At 41.1% G+C, this 17277-nt stretch overlaps 1 protein-coding gene across 1 annotated transcript in view; it reads left to right on the top strand.

The window, feature by feature from the left end:
• Znf106 (zinc finger protein 106) overlaps positions 1-17277 on the top strand; it is a 54143-nt gene that overhangs the window by 14411 nt on the left and 22455 nt on the right. The window contains exons 3-7 of the mRNA XM_059261214.1: positions 576-637; positions 7973-8170; positions 11737-13899; positions 14849-15476; positions 16606-16675. Coding sequence (XP_059117197.1) covers positions 576-637; positions 7973-8170; positions 11737-13899; positions 14849-15476; positions 16606-16675 — 3121 coding nt within the window. The remainder of the gene's footprint in view (positions 1-575; positions 638-7972; positions 8171-11736; positions 13900-14848; positions 15477-16605; positions 16676-17277) is intronic.

Raw genomic sequence — 17277 nt, 5'->3', positions numbered from 1 at the left:
GCTCAGAGGTTAAGAGCACTGGCTGCTCTTCCAGAGGTCCTGAGTTCAATTCCCAGCAGCTCACAACTATCTATAATGAGATCTGGTGCTCCCTTCTGACATGCAGGCATACATGAAGGTAGACTACTGTGTATATAATAAATACATAAACCTTTAAAAGAAAGTCTTTTCCCTTCTAAGGCCAATACGTCTAACCATTTTGGGAAACCACTTAAAATACCTAAAAGTTACTTTTTAAAAATGGTAGCCAGCTGTGGTGATGTGCACCTATAATCCTAGCGCTGGAGATGGAGGTAGGAGGACCAGGAATTCAAGGTCATTCTCAACTACATAATGAGTTCAGGGGCTACCTGGGCTGAGATCCCACCCCACAAAACAAAATTAAGCATGAAATACAGCCAGATAATTATTTATTGTGGAACCAATGTTGATTTTAAATTGAGAAAAGTAATCACAAAATTTTTTGGCTCAGGAAGTTTGAATCCAGATTGTTAATTGCGTATCTACAGAGGAACTCCACCCACCCATTCCCAGCAGTCCCCTTGGTTAACTTGCTTTGTTTTGTTGTTTTGAAGGAGATGGACGAACACATGCGGAGCATGTTGCATCACAGGGAACTTGAGAACTTGAAGGGCAGGTAATAAGAACAGCTCTCTTCCATAAATTTGCTAACGTGGGGGTCTAAGTGCTAATGCTACCTGCCTACTTATTTTGTAATAATCCATCATGATGACTGTTGTCTGATGGCATTGAATCATTGTTTAGAATTAATAACAGTAGATTTTTGGCATTTAAATGATAAACCCTGGTACCTTTGTGCATCTCGTTTCTACATATGGGCAGAATTCATAGCAACTCAGGCAAGTAGATTTAACAAAGTTGAGCAGGCTTTCTTACACACTGACTCATTCCTGCATAGTGGCCTTACAGCTAGTACTTTCCATATTTTTGCTTTAGCCAAATTAATAGTATGCTGTACTGTAAACCCCTAGTCTTGCTGAAATAGCCTAGGAAATCCACAACTTGCTAAGCTATGCTGAAGCTTATTAATGTCTGCAAAACCAAATAAAAGACCTTAAGTGTTTTTGAGAATGTTCTGTTAATAATTTAAAGCTTAAGGTATTTTTTAAAAGTTTAAAAAGAAAATGTGGTATGTATGTATATTCCATGTCTTTTTTCTGTGTTTTCTTGACTAATGTGGATTTGAAGTGTAGATATTAGATAAAGGTAACATTTGTAAACCCAGAAATATGAATTATATTTTACTCCATGAATAATAGGTAAAGTTTTCTGTGAAGCTGCCATCTTATTATTTGACATTAATGTGTTAACTTTATTGTAAGTCTTACAAGTTTATCTTGTGTCTGTAAATTAATGTGCTGTTATTAGACTTTAGCATATCATTAGCATATAAATGCTAATGATTTCTTCTTCGCCTGGGTCTGTAATGTGTAATGGTTATGCTTAGTGGCAATAAAATAAAAGGGGCGAAGTATTCTGTTTAGAGCTGGGTTTGTAGATAAACACTGCTTAAATTTGCTTTTAGAGTTAGTTGAGTGCCTTTCTTCCTTCATCTATTGTGGTTGAAAGTTTTGCTGGGTATAGTAGTCTAGGGCCATGTATAAATATCTATCCAGGCCTTTCTGGCTTTTAAAATCTCCATTCAGAAGTCAGGTCTGCCTTTATATATTATTTGGTCTTTTTCCCTTGCAGCTTTTAATATTCTTTCATCGTTCTGTACACTTAGTATTTTGATTACTATGTGTTGTGGGAAGCTTCTTTTTCTGTCTGTTCTATTTGGTGTTCTGTGTGCTTCTTATACCTGACAGACAACACCTCCTTCAGGTTGGGGAGATTTTCTGCTGTTATTTTGTGGAAAATATTTTCTGAGCTTTTGACCTGGCTTTCTTCTCTTTCCTCTATTCTTATTGTAGATTTGGTTTTTTCATACTATTCCAGATTCCCTGGTAGACTTAACATTTTCTTTGACCAAGGCATCCATTTCTTCTACCTTTTCCTCAATGTCTGAGATTCTTTCTTCCGTCTCTTATATTCTGCTAGTGAAGCTTGCCTCAGAGGTTTCTTTTCAAGTTCTTAAGCTTTATTTCTAGCTTTCCCTCGGTTTGGGTTTTCAAGTTCCTAAACTTCATTTCTAGCTTTCCCTCAGTTTGAGTTTTCAAGTTCCTAAACTTCATTTCTAGCTTTCCCTCAGTTTGGGTTTTCAAGTTCCTAGACTTTTCATTTCTAGCTTTCCCTCAGTTGGGGTTTTCTTTAGGATTCTATTTCCACTTTCATGTCTTGAACTGTTTCATTTCATTCCACTGTTTGTGTTTTCATTTATGGATTTGTTCATTTCCTTTTGAAGATCTTGAACATATTCGTAATAGCTATTTAGAAGTCTTTGTCTTGCGCTTCAGCTGTGTTACTTGGGGCCTGATGTGGTAGGGTTGCTGGGCTTTAGTAGAGGGAGACATATTGTCCTGGCTGTTACTGTGTGTTTATGCTGGTATCTCAGCATCTGGGTTTGGGATAACTAAACTCTAGGTGCTGATATCTGGACTTGTTTTTGTTGGGTGTATGTTCTGTTCCTTGGTTTCTGTTGCCCTCTCTGCTTCTTAGGAGAGTGTGGTGGCTGTGGGTTGCCTGGTAGGAAATGCTTCTTAGATCTGTCAGGTGTCATCACTGAAGGTTCCAGAGTAGTAGAATGTGTTTCTAGGTATTGGAAGTTGACACTAAGGAATGGGGATGAGCTAGTTGCTGACAGGTTCACAGGATGGAGGAAAGCTGGATGCGCCACCAGGATCTGTGTAGACTCCTGGGAATGGAGGCAGAGAGGAAGGAGAGGCCAGCATGTGGGCTGCTACAGATCTGGGGGTGAGACTGGGGGATTAGAATTGGAAGAGAGGAGGGACTTGTGGGAGTGCCCCAGGAGCCATCACTCCAGCCTCATAATGCTATTATTTTTAAAGGTTTATTTTTATTATTTTCGAGCGTGTGTGTACATGTGCATGTGACTGTGCACTTGAATACAGGTGTCTGTGGTGGCCAGAGGTGTTGAATCCTCCTGACGTTGGAGGTGCTTGTGAGCAACCTGACATGGATATTGGACCTCTGGAAGTTCAGTAAACATTCTTAACTGCTGAGCTATCTCCCTAGCTTCCCCTAAACTTTTTTAAAAACAAATTTTATATAAGATTCAGATGATAACAAATATAGGATCACAGAAAGTAAGTCTGGTGGGCCAGGTGTGGTGGCACATGCCTTTAATCCCAGCACTCAGGAGGTAGATACAGGAGGATCTCTGTGAGTTCGAGGACAGCCTGATCTACATAGCAAGCTCCATGACAGCCAGGGATACATAGATAAGCCCTGTCTCAAAGAGAAAAAAAAAAATGAAAGTAAGTCTATTTACCTCATTCCTCTTTAATAAAATCCCATTTCATCTTGCTGTCTATCCTACCCAAACTTTATATGCATTCACAGTTTGAGATCTATGCACATGCTCTGTTCTGTCTTGAGTAACTGGACCACATGTGGATTATGTGTTGCTCTGTAACTTCTTTTTCTCCTGTAAATACCGTCTTGAGCACCCTAACTCATTTTATTTAGAGGGGAGCACATTCATACAGGTTTCCTCATATGCTAGGTGCGGCCATAACAAGTTGCCAGCCCTATAACAAATAAATAGCATGAAAAACCAGCTAATCAGATTTTGAAAAATCACATGAAGTCTCAAAAATCATTTATTGACTTGGAGCATTATTTTAAGGACAGTCATAACTGGTTTATGCCTTAGAGACAAATACTCATCGATGCTCTTTATTCCTTTTCCCTGTTAGCCTCAATATATGACCATTTCTTCTGGATTTTCATGTCTAATTACTGTGCATAGAGCTGAACTTTACTTTTTAGTTATGATCTTGTAAAGAATTATAAAATACTTTATTAAGTTTTTATATTCAGTTTTGAAGGTAAGCTTGACCATATTGGTCAGTTTTCTTGTTTGTTTGTTTGGTTGGTTTTATTTGTTTGGGTTTTTGAGACAGGGTTTCCCTGTGTAGTTTTGGTGCCTGTCCTGGATCTCGCTCTGTAGACCCAGCTGCCCTCGAACTCATAGAGATCTGCCTGGCTTTGCCTCCCAAATGCTGGGATTAAAAGCGTGCGCCACCACTGCTGCACGGCTTTCTTTGGTTTCTAATTAGGGACATGGGGTAGGTGTGTAATATAAGCAGTTTCTCCAGATAGAAGCTACCAAAGACTCAAGCCTTTATTTATCAAGCAGCTGTTGGTGGTTTAGTTAGGACAAGCTTAATAAGGAAAGGCTTATGCATGGAGTATCTTAAGACTGCCTTTTGTACATGAGGGGAAATTGTGTGGTGACAGGATGAAGCTAATTTGGGCCCTTCAAACACCCTGAGGAAAATTATTGCCTTTGTTAGCTATGACACAAAAGCATTACATTTTGTCCATAATTATATGTTTATGCAAAGTTTTTAAGCCAGTTATTAATGAAGAATTCAAAAGAGGAGTTTTGATGGCTTGAACCTAAGAAAAATTTCTCTGCATTTTATAAAGTCTTAATCAGCAATTTTGGAAAAATTAAGAGGTAGTATGAAAGTCTCCAATAGAAAGAGGCCACTGGGATGGCAACATCCAGTTTAGCATTTTAGACATTAAGTAGAAACGTAGATGAAGACAAAATGATTTTCTAACTAAAAACCAAGTTGGCTTGGATTTCGGTCACAGTGTATGGACGGTGTTTGACTTATAGTCTCCAGAGGCTTCTGGTGCTGCCCATTGTGAACAGATTTCTGATTTTATTTTAAACTGTCTGTGTTGCCATGAGATGCTTGCTTGCTATTACAAGTCAATACCGGCCGGGGGGGGTGGGGGGGGTGGGGGGGGGGTGGCGCACGCCTTTAATCCCAGCACTCGGGAGGCAGAGGCAGGCGGATCTCTGTGAGTTCGAGGCCAGCCTGGGCTACCAAGTGAGTTCCAGGAAAAGGCGCAAAGCTACACAGAGAACCCTGTCTCGAAAAACCAAAAAAAAAAAAAAAAACAGTCAATACCATCTTAGTGAACTAGCATCAATCTAGTTGTCTCAGAGAACTTTATTCTTGATAAGCTGGAGAAAGTAGGGAATGATTCTTCCTTTTTGTTGTTGTTTGTTTGTTTGTTTGTTTGTTTGTTTGACAAAGTCTCGCTATGTAGCCCTGGCTGGCCTAGAACTCACTATGTAGGTCAGATTGGTCTTAAACTCACAGATCCACTTGCCTCTACCTCCAGAGTACTAGGATTTTAAGGTGTGTGCCACTACACCTGGTGGTGTTTAATCTTTAAATATGCAGATGCAATTTGTAAATAGTGCATTAAAGTATTGTAGGAATTAGAACATTGAACTCAGGGTAACCAATTGATATTTTTAGAGAACCTCGTCAGAACTCTCATTTAAGTTTTTGGGGTTTTTTTTTTTGGTTTGGTTTTTCAAGACAAGGTTTCTCTGTTTAGTCCTTGTTGTCCTGGATCTCACTCTGTAGACCAGGCTGGCCTCGAACTCAGAGATCCGCCTGCCTCTGCCTCCCAGAGCTAGGATTAAAGACATGAGCCACCACCACTCAGCTCATTTAAAAAATTTTAAACTGTTAGCATTTTAAACAAAATAAACAAAAAAAAAGTGTAAATTCTCTACATTTTTAGATTTTTAGAGATTCATCCAATGTAAGAAACAGTAATGGGGCTGGAGAGATGACTCAGCAGTTAAGAGCGCTGGCTGCTCTTCCAGAGGGCACGGGTTCAATTCCCGGCAACCACATGGTGGGCCACAACTATCTGTAACTCCAGTTTTAGGGGATCCGACACCTTCACACAGACAAGCAGGCAAAACATCAATGCACATAAGATAAATAAATATTTTTTTTAAAAGAAGAAACTATTGGTTTCTTCCTCTTCTCCTTCCTCCTCTTCTTCTTTCTCCTCCTCTTCTCCCCTCCCTCTCTCCCTCTCTCCCTCCCTCCCTCCCTCCCCCCCTCCCCCCTCCCCCTCCTCTCTCTTTCTTTCTTTCTTTCTTTCTTTCTTTCTTTCTTTCTTTCTTTCTTTCTTTCTTTCTTTCTTTCTTCTTTCTTCTCTTCCCTTTTTGAGACAGTGTCCTGGCTGGTCTACAGCTTTGAAAGACTAAGCTGGCTTTGAACTCACTGACACTCTTTTGCTGCAGGCCAAACCTCGTCCCTTGTGCCTGCACTAGCTGGGTATATGTCCTGCCATTGTGACACATTTCCAGCCCAACAGTATTGCTTTTCCCCACTGTATTTTTCATATGTGTGCAAATGTATATTTATGTAAATATATGCCATGTATGAATCCACAGAGGCCAGAAAAGGGTGTCAGACCCCATAGAGCTCATGGTTCCTCTGGGAAAGCAGAAAGTGGTCTCATCTGCCCAACCCCAGTATTGCTTTTTAAAATGTACCAGGCATTGTTTGAGATTTTATTTTATTTATTTATTTATTTGTTTGTTTGTTTGGTTTTTCCGAGGCAGGGTTTCACTGTGTAGCTTTGCACCTTTCCTGGATCTTGCTCAGTAGACCAGGCTGGCCTCGAACTCACAGAGATCTCCTGGCTCTGCCTTCTGAGTGCTGGGATTAAAGGCGTGCGCCACCACTGCCTGATATGATTGAGGTTTTATAGTTTGTAACTCTGAGTAACTTAGCGTTGTGCTTGGCATTTAGTAACTGCTTGGTAAGGTGTGTGTTTTGTTTTGCTTTACTTTAAATGGACATTCAGGTGATCTGTAACAGAAACTGTCTTCTAGTAAATGAAGTGCTCAGTTTCAAGGACCTCTGTTAATTAACATCAATTCTGCTTATTTTGATTGGGTATGTGTTTCAAAAAGAGGAAGGGTGAGTGGCTGTGTTTCATGGTATGTGTCTGTGGTGATTTATATAGGTAGGTAGATGTAGACACAGATGGGTGTAAGAAGCACATAAATTTCATCACTACTGTAAACCCACGATACAAGATCCTGGATTACGTTTGAATTATTGGACAGCCACAATTTGCACGGTCATTAGTGCCTGCATGGACAGCTGACATAATCAAAGATTGCAGGAAGCTTAAAAGCAGTTAAATTATTGAGATGCTACAGGTCTGAAGAGGATGTAAGATTTTGCTTGTTGAGACTGGCCAAATCTGGGATTTGCCATTGTGTCAAGTAAAAGAAAAGCAAACAGAAGCAGACCAGTCACCAGGTTTAGGGAAAAGCCAGTTTTGCTTGTATCTGGACTGCAGCATTTTCTGAAACTTGAGAGAAAACATTTGCCTAACACAGCTGTTAACTTCCTACGACTGACATGTTTTCCATTCCCTTGAAAATAAGCCCTGCTGAAGCAGAATGTGTCACATGTATCATCCAGACTAAGAGCATTTGCTGGGACTTCTTCTGTCATTTGCCAGGGTCCGGAATCTTCACATTCCAGGCAGAACGCCAGCTGTTCCAATTTAGTTACCCAGTTGAGATTGGCTGCACCACTCCTCTCTGCTCCACCCCCAGCCGTCACTGGAAGAATGCTTAGAGCTGGAGATTAAATGGAAATGCTGTCACCAGGCTTTCTGAGTGCAGTTGGCACCATGGGTGTGCCCCAGAGCAGCGTGTGTTTGCTCTGAGCCCCCTGCCCTGCCTCCCTTCACCATGTTTCCTCTGGCAAGATTCTAAGTACAGCAATTCAAGAAGATTTCTCCTAAATCCCGTTAATCTGAAGTGTATTGCCTCTTGATTGCTGGAAAAGAATCTAAAATTTATTCCAAAGTAATGTAGAAACAAATTTATTAAAAGTAATGAAAGGAGCCTTGATGTTTATTAGCACTAATTTTTCACTGCGTCCAATTGTGCAGTGTCTTTCAGAGGAAACTAGCAATCTGGTGAGTGTGCCATGCCAGTGGGGAGAATTGAATGTCCCTCATCTCCCTCTTTCCCTAGGGACAGTAGTCATGAGTGCCGAGTATGCGGGGTCACAGAAGTGGGTCTCTCTGCATATGCAAAGCACATTTCTGGCCAGTTGCACAAAGATAATGTTGATGCCCAGGAAAGAGAAGATGGTGGAAAGGAAGAAGAAGAAGAAGATTATTTTGACAAGGAACTTGTTCAGTTAATACAGGAAAGAAAGGAACAAAGTCGGTAAGTCATTTTGTTTGGGTTTTTTGAGCTAGTCTCATGTAGACAGTTTGTCCGTCCTGGAGATGAACTGTCCAGGGCTTTGTGTAGCTAATAAAGCTCTCTACTAACTGAGCTACATTCCCAGCCCCATGGTTTGAAATTTGAAAATAAGCCTTGCTTTAAGAGCCTAAAGCTTAATCTTACCTTAAATATAAAATTTTGTTTGAGTTTGCTGTCTGGAGACTAAGGACCATGAAATGCTTTCCTGCTATATTATCTGTCCTTAAACTCAGTCTTTGTCTTTAGATAAGCTGACTAATAGAGTTATAAACCTGAAAACTATAGTCTTAGTCACTGTGTGTGGAACTGTTTTTATTAGTATCCAATTTTCTGCTAGAAAGCTGTAGAGTATAAGATAAGCATTGTTGAATGGACATTTCATCTACTGTTCATTTAAATTATTCATTAAATATTTTTATTACCCAAATAATATCCCTTAGGGGAAAGGATTAACTCTTATAAATTAGCATGGTGCTTCTGCCAAATTTGAATTGTACCTTTGGAGTTCTAGTGACTACACAGTGTCCAGTTCACTCTGGGTATTTCTATAAATATTAATATTTTAAATTTGACAATGTCAAAATTATTTGAGCAATATAAGTTCCCTAATTGTACTTCCTAAATTTAGACCTGTGTTTATGTATTTGTGTTTGGTATTTATGGCCTTATTTAACTGATTTTATGGCCTTAAGTTTTGTTTGTTCGTTTGTTTTTAAATGAGCCAGGCAGTCAGTCATGTAACCATGGCTAGTCTCCAGCTTGTTCATAGCCAAGGATGATCCTGAACTTGTCTCTATCCCCTAAGGTGCTGCAATTACAGGTGTGTGCTACCACACCCAGCTTTGGCCTAAAGGCACTTACTTAACGAGGCGAAATATATGCCAGCACAATTAATGAAGTGCAATAGTTTCTAAAGTCCTAACATGATGAGAAAATTTCAAACTCTAAATTTTTAAAGATTCTTATTAGTTAGTTAGACCTACTCTCACCTTTTTTATGTTAGAGATTTAATTATAGGTAGGAAATATATACTTTTATCCTATATGTTAACTTTTTTTTTTTAAAGTCCTTGAAGAAGATTTTCTTAGTCTTAAAATGCCCATAGCAACATGATTGTGAACCCTTAGGTTGTTTAGTTCTTCTGATGCCATTCTCATGACTACAGTACAGCTGTAGTCTGTGCTTCTGTTTTAGGAATAGTACATTCTTTTGGGGCAGGGGTTGTGTGTGTTTTTGTTGTTGGGGTTTTTTGTTTGTTTGTTTGTTTGTTTTTCTGAGACAGGGTTTCTCTGTGTAACCCTGGCTGTCCTGGAACTCAGTCTGTAGACCAGGCTGGCCTTGAACTCACAGAGATCTGCCTACCTCTGCCTCTTGAGTGCTAAGATTAAAGGACACTAATTTCTAACAACTAACAACAAAACTATTACTAAAGCTTAGCTATGTAAATGATTAAACATTATCCGAGGCTAAAATTAGACACTGATATCACAGTTACTGTTCTTCTGTGCCCCTGTGGTAACATGGTTCTATAAAATCGTACTACCATGCCAGCCTAGATGAATTTTTAATTTTATCTTGTGATAAAGGAACTGATTTTCATTCAGCATACTGCAGGCATTAAAGGCCAGTTAAGGGCTATCAAGATAGCCAGACTGTGGTGTTCCACACCTTTGATCCCAGCACTTGGAAGGCAGAGGCAGGCGGATCTCTGAGTTCCAGGACAGCCAGTGCTACACAGAGAAACTCTTTCTCAAAAAGCAAGCTAAAGAGCTGTGAAGATGGTTCTGTGTGTAGAGGAACTTATGGCCAAGCCTAACAACAATGTACATTGAATCCCCAAAACCCACATGATGGAAGGAGAGAACTGACTCCCATGAATTGTTCTCTGATCTCCACACATGCACCTTGCCATGTTCACACACACAATCAATCAGTGTTTTTTTTATTTTTTAAAAAGCCAATTAAGGTCAGTTTTTAAACTATAAATCAGTGGTTTTTGTTTTAGTTTTTTGTTTGTTGAGGTGGGGTCTTACTATGTAGCCTTGGCTAGCCTGGAGCTTACTACATAGACCAGGTTAGTCCCAGACTCGTAGAGATCCACCCACTTCTGCCTCCCAATGCTGTTAGTAGTGTAAGAAAACATTTATATACAGTTCCTGTTTGGAATAGGCTTAGGATGAGCTGAAATAGTATATTAAGTCACAAACAGGAGTCAAACAATGTATCATCATGCCCAGCCTAAGATTTTATTATTTTATGTGTATAGGTGTATGCATGTCTAGGCACCACTTGCATGCCTGGGAGCTATGGAGGTCAGAAGAGAATGTCAGATCCCCTGGCACCAGAGTTACAGATGGTAATGAACTGTCATGTGGGTGCTGGGGATTGAACCCCAGTTCCCCTGGAAGAGCCAGTTCTCTTAACTGCTGAGCCATCTCTCCAGCCCTAAGTCAAGTTCAGAGAAAGAAAACTCAACTACAACTGTTGTGATATTTTTTATTATATCAAGGCATAAGTGGTTGGTATAAAATCGTCATTCAGGGTTCAGGGTTTGCTCTGCCTTTTGTGTTTGTATGACTCAGCCTCTCTAAACATGAGCCATTCCATTTAAAAAGTAGTAGGTATATGCCTCTGGATTATCAAAGTTCATTGAGGTAATCCAAATAAAGTACTTAGCAAAAAAAAAAAAAAAAGTGAATTTTAGCTCACTTCATTTCCTGGTGTTTTGAGTATCTGTCACATGCTGGGGATGTTAGACATGCCAACAGCAGTTTGTAGAGAAGAGTGGCTTTGCATGTTGCTGTGACACATAAACAGACTCCTTCTTTGTGGGCTCCTTGTGTGGTGTGAACAGCTTGGACAGCTGTAGGTTCTCTGTAACGTGCCTCCAGCTCTTCAGCTCTTTGTAGCTCCTTACGGGAAGTCTTATTCGGCCTGTGCTGTTTGACTCCTGTTTGTGACTTAATATACTATTTCAGCTCATCCTAAGCCTATTCCAAACAGGAACTGTATATAAATGTAGCCATGATGGCTACTTAATATTGAAGGTATCCACAAAAAGTGTGATCTTACCACTTAAAGTAGGTTAAAAAGTAGATTTTTCAATAAGAACCTGCTCCTGGAGAAATCATGGATGGTCACTGACTGAACATGGAATTAATTAACAATAGTCCTAACCACAAAATATTACCGTTCTTATTTTGAAAAGAGCCGCATAATGTAAAAATGCTAAAAATAATAGGAACAAAATTCTAGAACATTAACCCCCCCAAAAAAAAAACCCCAACAGAAGCAAGAGGAAGAGGATAGTGTAAATGTGTCCAATTTTTAATATTTTTAGGATGAAGGGGGAGATGGTCTATTAGGTTACAGGTGTATAAGCAACCACCAGAAATAAAAATGTGTCTCATTCTGTAATCTAAGAAGAAATGAGGAGAGGGAGAGTTTGGGTTTGTTATGCCTTTAAAAGAAGAATATATAAGAATTTCATTAAATCCATAATGACAAACTTTTGGTTTTTTTTTCAGACAAGCTGAGCCTTCCAGTAACAGCCAAGAAATAAACTCGGATGACAGGCAGCCCCAGTGGAGACGCGAAGACCGAACCCCTTACCAAGACAGAGAGAGCTATAACCAGCCAGCAAGGCATCATCGTGGACCTCCACAGTGGGACTGGAAATGGGAAAAGGATAGCTTTAACAATACTAGGAAAAGTAGCTTCCCACATTCTTTGAGGAATAGTGGTGGGCCAAGAGGAAGTTCTGGGTGGCATAAAGGTGCTCCAAGAGGCTCTTCAAATTGGTTCCATAATCATAGTAATTCTGGAGGGGGTTGGCATTCGAACAATGGAATGGTGGACTGGAATTATAGTGGTACAGGAAGGAATTCCAGCTGGCATTCTGAAGGAGCAGGTGGCTTTTCCAGCTGGCACGGGAACAGCAGTAACGGAAACTGGAAATCCAGTGTACGTGGTACAAATGGTTGGAATTACAATGGCCCTGGAGACAAATTTCAGCAAGGCAGAAACAGAAATTCTAACTACCAAATGGAAGACATGACCAAGATGTGGAGCAAGAAGTCTAATAAGCCAAGCAAGTACAACCAGGAGAGGTACAAATGGCAGTGGCAGGGCAGCGACCAAGCTGGTAAATACAGAGGTCCTCTCGAGGGGCTCGCAGGGGAGAAATTTCCTGCGGCGGAAGGCTTACTTGAGTTCAATTTTGAGCAGCAAGAAAGTCAGACGACTAAACAAACAGACACAGCAGTCTCAAAAATGAACGGAAAGAGTGCCAACATAGCACGGGAAAAGTTCCGCCGCTGGGCACCTTACCCTGCCCAGAAGACTCCAGATTTACAGTCAGCCCTGAAGGAAGTCACTGGCAACACGTCAGAAACGATAGAGAAGCCTCTCTTTAATTTTAGCTTAATAACTGCAGGAATGCAAGAACCGATTGATAAAACAAGTAATCCCCCAATGCTAAAAACACAAAAGGAAATACATCCTGGATCTCCCAATCACAAAGCCGATCCTGATGTCACTGCTTTCCATGAGGTGGTGAGATCTTGCCCCATTACTGAACAGTCTGAACCACATCGTAAGTCAAATAAGATTCCATTATTAAAATCCCCGCTCCTTCCAACTCCTAAATCAGGCCCTCATAAGCATAATTTAAAGAACCGCTCAAAAAATAATGAAACAAAATCTTTTTCTCCTGGAGATCGCTCACGTCTCTTGAACAAATCCCCTTTAGAAGGTAGCCATGGTTCTTCCTGCATCTCCAAGTCACATGGTTTAGGTCCTCCTGTTTTAAAGGGGAATAAAACTGTGTCAGGCACGGAAAAAGACCCTGATGAGAAGTTAAATGACACATCACAGAAAACCCAGGAGGCGCTCCAGTGTCCCAAAGCACTGCGAAAGCCACTTGTTAGCAAGTCCAAATGGCCTGAGAGCCATGCAAAAGAAAGTAGGAGGGTAGAAGAGTCAACTGAAGACTCTGTGAACGTTGAGTTTCAGGCACACTCGGCTGAAAACGACAGTGCAGCATCTGATCCAGAAAGGCACGGTATCAAAAGTGGAGCTGTGGCTTTGGCAACTACAGAGACTGTGTCCTGTAGCACTCACACTGTGGACAAGGAACAAGGGAACCAGATCCTGGGTACATCTGGGAACCTTTCCACCTCCCCCCACAATTCCACAGTTCCCCAGAAGGAGCCTGAGTTCCAAGTGACAGCAGCAGCCGGTCCACACACTGGCTTACTGCTAGACTTGAAGACCTCCCTGGAAGATGCACAGGATAACAACCTTGTTAAGTCTGATGGACCTTTTGAAACAGAAAGCTTTGAGGGCACTAGCTTGGATGCAGAGCTTCAAAAAGATATTAATAATCAGCCCCCAGGCACACTCCTTCCCGAACTAAGTAAACTTGGTTTTCCCGCCTCACTCCAGCGAGATCTGACCCGGCACATTAGTCTGAAGAGCAAAACTGGAACACATCTTCCAGAGCCAAATCTCAACAGTGCCCGACGTATTCGAAATGTTAGTGGCCACCGAAAGAATGAGACAGAGAAGGAGTCTGGGCTTAAGCCAACCCTACGACAGATTCTAAATGCATCAAGGAGAAATGTCAACTGGGAACAGGTCATTCAACATGTAACCAAGAAAAAGCAAGAGCTGGGCAAAGGTTTACCCAGGTGTGTGCCTCCTTCAGTATCTGTCCTTGCTTTCTTTTAAAGGTTACCACCCTTTGGCCATGATTAAAAGAGAGTTATTGTTCTGCTGAATTAAATGTTTGCCGAAAATATCAATTGTAGATGTCTGCTTTAATTCAGTATCAGTGACTGACCCTGTCTTACACATGTGATAGTCTTTCCTCACAATGCAGTTGCGATGGGGTCCCACCTGAGAAACTAACTATGGACCTAGGAAAATGCCAGCAGAAATCTGTCACTTTGGTTTAAATGGACTAGAACTTGATATCTTCCTTTGAATCTTAATGTTTAGAACTAGTTGTAAAATTTTTAACTGTGACTGCTCTTACTACCCGTCACTCAGCTCATGATACCTTTCTGTATGCACTCTGGGTATTGCAGTGAGGGTCACAGAATGCTTTCTCCTGAGCTCTTTTGTCACATTTTAAAGCACTGTCCAGAGTGGTCAAGGTTCAATATATGTTTGCTACTTGAAAAATCATAATTTTGCAGCAATATAAGTGTAACCCTTCAGGCCCAGGGTCTTTACTATTCTTGTTGATCTTTTTGTCTTGTTTTTCTTTCTTAGGCCTTTTGAATAGTGCATGATGTGGTAAAGTAGGAAGCTTAGAGTCATGCTTAGTGGTTGTGAATGCTTGGTAAACTGGTTTCTTTGCTATAATAAATGTTTATTATAGAAAAGGAGCTCTATTTGAGGGGAGTGGGGGAACCCAGTTGTTACTAGCTCACTTGTACTCTCGTAGCTGTGTACAGTTCTGATTTAGTGTGACACTGAAGTATTTGTTTACTTTTTCTGGAGCCCTTGTCAGAGGGTACACTCCTTGACAGCAGGAACTGTCCTCTGTAACCTTTGTGTAATGGAACCCGGCACATTAAACGGTGCTCCACACCCAACCACATCTGATTGGTTCTTTTTTCTTCCTTTTTAAAGGTTTGGCATAGAAATGGTACCTTTGGTTCAAAATGAACAAGAAGTCTTGGATTTAGATGAGGAACCTGATCTGTCCAGACTGGAAGGATTCCAGTGGGAAGGCGTTTCCATTTCCTCATCCTCTGGCTTGGCGAGAAAACGAAGCCTTTCTGAAAGCAGCGTGATCATGGACAGGGCTCCTGTGTATAGCTTCTTTAGTGAGGAAGGTACCGGCAAAGAAAATGAACCCCAGCATGTCATTTCACCTAGTAACACATTGAGTGCTGCCCAGAGTCAAAAGGCAGCCATGTATCTTGAACAGGAAGTGGCTCCTCTGACTCCCTCTGTCAGAACAGGTGAAAGGGCTGGAAACATTCCTACCCAAAGGCGACATAGCGCACAGTTTCCATCTGATCACATAACACCTTTCATGCATTCGGCCAGCGACCTGCACAGCCAGGAGAGGTCTACAGCATCGTTGGAGCGCAATGCCCAGGAGAGCAGTGGAGAAGGGAACTCACTCTCATCAAATGCGTCTTCAGTTCATGCAGTTTCCAGCTTAGCAGATGCAGCCACTGACAGTAGCTGTACCTCTGGTGCTGAGCAAAACGATGGTCACAGTGTTAGAAAGAAGCGAAGAGCCACCGGGGTAAGTCTGATTCCCCGTGCTGTGTGACAACTTGATGATTGATAAGAGAGACTCAACTGATTGTTACTGGGTATCGGGTGTGGTTTCTTTTGCCCTGGAGCAGAAGTATAAGACTCTTAACTTTCATCCTTCTGGTTTCTCTTAACCTGAGTAGCTCCACTAAACTAGATGTAATGTGATAGGAATGTACAGTACCAGGAAAATGTGAAGTCATCTCTAAAACTAGTCTTTCAGCAGTGGTTCACCTTACTAAGGATAGGTCACATCTTCAGATGTAATTTAATCTGTTTTTATAGAGGCACTTGGTACTGCTGAATTTGTAGGGCATGTGTGAATGTTGGATTCATGGTTAAGCTGAAAGGCTTAACGCTGAAGAGATTTGATAGTATTAGAGTGCGTATACATAAACGTGTGTGACGATGTTTTAGTCTTTGTAATTGTCTTTTGCCTGAGGTCACCCAATCTGATCCCGTAAGGCACTTTGCCAGTGTCTAACTGCTTGTGCTCCTCTCTCCCTGATGATGGTGGTGGAGGTGGTGACATCCCTGTCCCAAGGTCCTTTTCTGAAAAGAAAGCTGCTAGTGGTCATACTGTCTGTAATCTGGTACCCCCTCCCCTTCAAAGCTGAAGCACTGAACAGATTTAGATCTGCTTCAAGCCCTGATTCTGCTTCTCTAAGCCAGAGAAGATACTGTTAGGTGATTTTAAATATACTTGAAGCTTGAGATATACCCTTTTGAAAAGCCATTATCTTGAAGTTTGCCTTATGGATGGTTTAGCTTTTGTTGGAAAGGTTTTCTATGGAAATTTAGAGTGGTACCTAGGCCACGAAAAAAATCAATTAAAATGTCATTGGCTCTGCCTGTTCCGTGTCCATGTCATTTTGCCTAAATGGAAGGCTGAGCACATGGGCTTTTACTACATCTAATACCAGAAAGTACTTTGATCTTGGACTTTTTATTAGAAACATTAAGTCAACTAATGGTTGAGTTGTGCACAAGGCCTCCGTTGTCCTCTCAGATGATAGCAATAGCAAAAGGTAACATGACTGTCTTAAAACTCGTTCTTTTTGTCCCTGTCTTGCATAATGTCCTTTATATAGTCAATATTCAATTTTCTTTCTTTTCAGGATGGATCTTCCCCTGAACTACCAAGTCTTGAGAGAAAAAATAAAAGAAGGAAAATTAAAGGAAAGAAAGGTATGGCTACAGAATGCTATAGCAGAACATTATTGTGTGTGTGTGTGTGTGTGTGTGTGTGTGTTTGTTTGTTTTTGAGGCAGGGTTTCTCTGTGTACCAGCTCTGGCTATCCTGAAACTCACAGAGATTCACCTGCCTCTGCCTCCCAAGTGCTGAGGTTAAAGGTGTGTGACACCACTGCCTGGACTATTGCTTTTATCTTTACAATGCTGGGGGTGTGCTCTACCTATCTCTGACCACAAGAAATTGCCCTGATAACACTTGAGCCTTTTATAGTTTAGCGTGGCAGTTTCTAGTCATCAAGCACTGAACATCTGCTTCATAGTACTTACTGTTTGTTTTGAGACAGGGTATTGCTATGTAGTCCAAACTGGCCTCAAATGTGCAGAAATCCTCTTGTCTCAACCTTCCATGTACTGGAGTTACAAGCTTGGAGCATCGTACCATAAGGCTTGCTGTGTTTTTTTTTATTGAGAAAGTACTTGCCTACAAGGCATGAGGCCCCTGGTTCAGTTCTCAGCACTGGGGCATCATCTGTCTATAGATCCAGGATAGCCTGGGCTACGGTCTGCTTTAGCCTTGCCAAGCTAGATTGCAAACT

This window comes from Peromyscus eremicus, chromosome 4 (genome assembly GCF_949786415.1).
Source record: "Peromyscus eremicus chromosome 4, PerEre_H2_v1, whole genome shotgun sequence".
NCBI lineage: Eukaryota > Metazoa > Chordata > Mammalia > Rodentia > Cricetidae > Peromyscus > Peromyscus eremicus.
This window is presented reverse-complemented; position numbering and strand designations above follow the sequence as displayed.